Here is a 5,227-nt window from a genome sequence, read left to right on the forward strand (position 1 = left end):
TAGTATTGAGCTACTTGTTACTCCTATTGAGAGAGAGAGAGAGAGAGAGAGTCCTATTTTTATGTTGGTTAGTAGTGTTAGTTTTTGTTTAGGGTACTTTCCTATTTTGGTTGTTCGATCGTACCGGGTTTGGATTATTATAGTCTATTATAAATAAAATTCTATTGACTAGTGATAGGATTATTCTAGATTTATCATTGGTTTACACTTCTCTCACTCTATTGTCATCTCTTCTTTGTCTTCTCCTATTTGTTTCTTTGAGTTGTTGATTCATAGTTTTCTACCAAGTTACTTAGTATCATAGCTTCAATAATCCATCCATTAATCCAAGTTTTCAGAGTCTTTAAAATCTGTTTTTTGTTTAAGGTTTGCGGCAACCTATGCTGCCTTATCTGAAGATTGAACCCTAATTCATGATGAATTAATAATAACTAGAAGCCCTCCATATGGGCTTTAACCCAAATGGCTTCACCAAAACTTTGGGCCATCCTCCGCATGGAGGGAAAACCAACCCAACAATATACCTGATGCCCAAATTTGTTTAGAAAAAGGGCAAGAAAGAAAAAGATGTCATTCTATTTCAATTTTTTATTTTGTAGACAGGTGGGGTATCCGATTTTAGGCCGACTAAATCTCCCCTGGGCTCGTACATGACCCCCACGCCACGCACGAACCGGGAGCTACTAGCCCTAGTGAGCCTCAGGCGGGTGACCCCAAGAAATTATGCAGCAACGAAGGTTTGATCACGAGACCTAGCTTCTTGAGGCGGAGTCTCATTCCATTTCAAATTTTATTTTTAAAGAAAGGGTAAAGATCATCAATAGATAGGAACCTAACCAATTTGTTCCTATTAGGAATACTATAATGCAGGAGTTTCCAGGTGAACATCTTAAACTTAAGGTGACTCCTAGTTTTTCATACAATTGATTAAAGAGGATTCATATCACGATGTAAGAGTAAAATTTTGCTGATAAAATAGCTTATATGAAGAAATGAAATTCGCAGTAACTTTTGTACTAAGGTTCCCTATTTTGGTGATAGGGCAAAATAATAAATCCTGTGGATTGGAAGCTAAAGGTATGGTCAGAATCTTTGGTACCAATGCTAGTGCAAACAAGGAGTTAATCGAAGGAGGATTCCACCTTCGTCCTATGAGTAGGTGAGAGAGTTTACAAATTAGAAGGACCAATCCCACCAACCCCCACATCGTTATGAGACCAATACGACATCCATGGATCTTTTCAAATGTCAAAGGAATCACCAGCATGGTTTAAAGTATTGGTACGTATTGTATTGTATCGGTCGATATATATAGGAATTAGTCAGTACCTATACGATACAGACCGATACATCTCTTTTTTTTTTAAATGGACTGTCTCGGATTGTGTTCATCCTAGGTTGACACTAAAAGGGGGGGGGTGAATCAGTGTTCTTCAAAAATAATCCCTAAATTCCAACCCTGTGTTAACGTTGATGGAGATGACTTCAAGCAAACTTGATTGACCGGGGCAATCTCGTAATTACCAATCCCACAACATACATGTATGTCCACCTTGCAGCCACTGTGTGGCCAGGTCTACCAGACAATGCACCCTACGTACTTTATATATCAAAACACACTCCAATATATGCAATGAAAAGTAAAGCAGACAAGACACCAAATTTACGTGGTTCGGCCAAATTGCTTACATCCACAGAGTAATACCCCACCCAGGGTTTCGTATATTGCTCAATATGCTACTCAAATTTTTGAATGCAACAACAGCCCAGGAACTCCAATCCCTGCTTCAATCTAAGGTGCAACTCAGACAAGGGCAACAACCCCAAACCTTGGACAAGCCCCAACTTGCTAGGAAATACAATATAAATTCAAAAATTAAATTCCTCGCATTACATCAACAACCTAGGGTTCAGAACATGCAACAAACCTAAAAAAAAATAATAAATGGATTTTTCAATTGCGGAGTACCTCTACCCGTGTATTCCCGTTGTTGACCAATTATTTGACGTGTACTTGCAACCTTGAACACGCTCAAATAATGTATTCAATCTCCTCAAATACAAAAAACCTTCAAAACCATGAGACAATGGTTTTTCAATTCTGAAATACCTCTCCTTGGGTATTTCCACACTCCATTGTATCTCTGACGCGGTCAGTACACTACACACATCCCCATGTGCACACAAATCGAGAATTCCACCAAAATAAGTCTTCTATGCAAAACCGTGTTTTGCAGAAGGTTTTTCACATTTTTTTTATTCTTCAGGAAGATAGGTCTCGTCTCTGTGAACGCGTAGCACTTTGCGGAGCTCAATTCTGATCCAAAACGAGGGAGATATCTCTGTTTTACTAAAACCTTACGATCTGGGGGCATCTCGATTAGCTCAGAGATGTTTCGTGACAGTTCGTCACTCACCGAGCGGCGTGGCGATCCACGCGTCACCACATAGGGCGGGTCTGTTCTAGACTGTCCGATTAACCTTCTATTCTCGGGCTGATTAAAAACCATTAGATCTTGTTGATTCCACCTCAAGCAAAGCAAAGAGGGTTTGCTGGCAGTCAACAAAACAAAATCTTTCTGTATGATACCATATATGTGCCATACACCAGAACAGAAATTTACTTCCACGTAGCGCATCCATGTGATGCATGGTGCGCCGCACCTATTAAAAATCTTGCGCAAGAATCTAGCGCTTATGCCTTTGTATTGCTTCACAGAATTTGTTTACTTGGAATCTTTTAATCTCAGCCAGTGGTTAATGAAATGGTGCACACCATAACACCTTAAACACCATCCTTCTGGCCTACCAGAACTCACGAAATAGAATATTTCTTATAAAACACTCATTTTATACCCAAATCAACCCAAACAAATTTGAAAATGACCTCTGTAACCACAAAAATGTGATTATAGACCTATTGCATAAATAAACAACAAAATACTCCCCAAATTCGTTCAAAGCCATTAAACACTTTCTCAAGTCGCCCCATTTTTGTGTGACTACACAAAAACTTATGTAACATCCTTGTACGACATTGAAATGACGTGAAACCAGTTGCGTTATAGCCACAACTCGATAAACTACATTTCTTGTGAAGATTACTTCACCCAGTTCTATCATTATCACTTCCAAAAATGTCTCTACACATGCTGCCACTGCGTGAACTTATGATTTCGCAACTTTTGATGCACATAGCCTTCACCTGCCGGTTCAACCTTTGCCAAACGTTGTATAAGGACCTGATATAGTGTCAAAAGTCATCCTCCATGCACGGATGCCGTTGTAATGCTACCAAATGACCAAACTACCTTTGACACTGTGTAGAGGCCCGTTTGACCATTCCAACTCTACCAAACCATCAATAGCTACTGCCACAACACCAGTATAACCAAATACATTGTCAACAATGACAACAACATTCCACACACTTCGTTGGATGAATTGATTGTATTGAAATGAATCGGCCGATACGATACGATACGATACGACTGATATATATCGATACGTACAGTAAAGGTTTTCGTGGGTGGTTTGATACGTATTGGTCGATACGGCTCGATACATATCGATACATACCGATACGAATCGATACCATTGATACATTCCATAAAAAAATCATATTTACTCACAAACTCGATACAACTCTAATTCTAACAGAAAAATGAAGGAAAACTATCAACCAACAGACTAAAATCTTGCATTTAATCTTGGTTTTTCATACTTTTGGACTCAAAAATGAATCAAGGAGTGCTGCAACATCATCCTTTGCATCATCCAATACTCTCCATGGCTATAGACAATTACAACATGTAAGGAACATCATCTTTTCTAACAATTTCAATTTAACACAGTTGTCTGTTATACATTATTCTCCATTTTAGTATTTATGCATGATATATGCTATATATACTTGTTTATATTATTTTTTGTGTTCACAAGTGTATTTTCATGTGTATTTTGACCATTTTCATGCGTTTCTACAACGTTTGATATGTATCTCTGATACGATACGATACGTCTCTTAAAATCGCTCGATCAATACGATGCCCGATATCGATACTTTAAACCTTGATCACCAATCCCAACTTTCAAATTGACCAGATGTCTAAGAATGGGTAAAGAATGCACATGCTTTTATTAGAAAAATATTTAGCTTTGAGAATACAACTCCATAAGGAACAGTAATTTTTTGTTTTTTCCATCAATCTCCAACCTAACTGCAACAAACAGCAACAAGAATGGCCTCATCATCTTCGATTGCTCTGAAAGACATGGTCCCTGCAGCGGAGAATAACATAAACACAAGATTTATATTGCTGGAGAAACGCAACACTTCAACAAGAACCATGGAAAGTCAAGGTAAGCAAAACAGAGCATGCTTGGAACTAGTGGCCGATGAGACAACAGTGGTCCACTTCCAGCTGTGGGGAGAAGAGTGTGACGCCTTTGAGGTGGGGGACAGCATCCGCTTGACCAAAGGCATCTTCTCATATGATCGGAGCAAGCAAGTGGTGCTGAGAGCTGGGAAGAGGGGGAAGGCCGAGAAGGTAGGAGAGTTCACTTTGGCATTCGTGGAGACTCCCAACATGAGTGAAATACGTTGGGGTCCTGACCCCAATAACCCCAAGCGTTGAGGGAAAAAAATTTTGCTGCTACGCCCATAGCAGGAATGTTCCTGCTACAAGGCTAACAGCCAAGGAAATGGAATAATTCACTTCTCCTTTGAGTTCATAAATACCCTCCTAGATTTTAGTATTTTTTACAATACCCCTTAAGAGTCCATTTCCTTGACTGTCAGCCTTGTAGCAGCAAAATTTCGTCCAGCGTTTAGTACAGGAGATTGTGATCTCTCCCTACTCCCGTATCTTCCCGCCACACCAATAACCCAATCAAATTATTACATCTTGTATTTTCTACCAGATTATAGCTTGATGATTTCTAGGACCAAACTGCACTTTTGATACCCTTACTTGTTGTAGACAAGTAGGATCTAAGATAACACCTCAAGTATTAGTCTACCTACCTACAGGGTTATCTTAGGCCTACAATCAAATATTGCCACATGGCAGGTCTAGTGGGGTTTAAATATTGGGGAAAGATAGACGTAAAGATTCTTTGCTCAAATGTCAAGTTTTCCCCAGACGTGATTGGTCAAACGGCACAAGAAAGCATTTTATGTATAAGAAGGGTGCTTGCCAATATATGGAGCGCTAAAAAATAGAAG

General features: G+C 39.3%; 1 protein-coding gene across 1 annotated transcript; it reads left to right on the plus strand.

The window, feature by feature from the left end:
- Positions 1-4,241: 4,241 nt before the first annotated feature.
- LOC122659498 (SOSS complex subunit B homolog) lies at positions 4,242-4,637 on the plus strand. The gene has a single exon (XM_043854602.1). It carries the CDS (start codon positions 4,242-4,244, stop codon positions 4,635-4,637), a length of 396 nt encoding a protein of 131 aa, XP_043710537.1.
- Positions 4,638-5,227: the final 590 nt, after the last annotated feature.

Source organism: Telopea speciosissima, chromosome 4 (genome assembly GCF_018873765.1).
Source record: "Telopea speciosissima isolate NSW1024214 ecotype Mountain lineage chromosome 4, Tspe_v1, whole genome shotgun sequence".
Taxonomy (NCBI): Eukaryota; Viridiplantae; Streptophyta; class Magnoliopsida; order Proteales; family Proteaceae; genus Telopea; species Telopea speciosissima.

What these genes read in the sequence shown, in the direction of transcription:
- LOC122659498 (XM_043854602.1), top strand. Translation starts at nt 4,242, where the DNA reads ATGGCCTCATCATCTTCGATTGCTCTGAAAGACATGGTCCCTGCAGCG.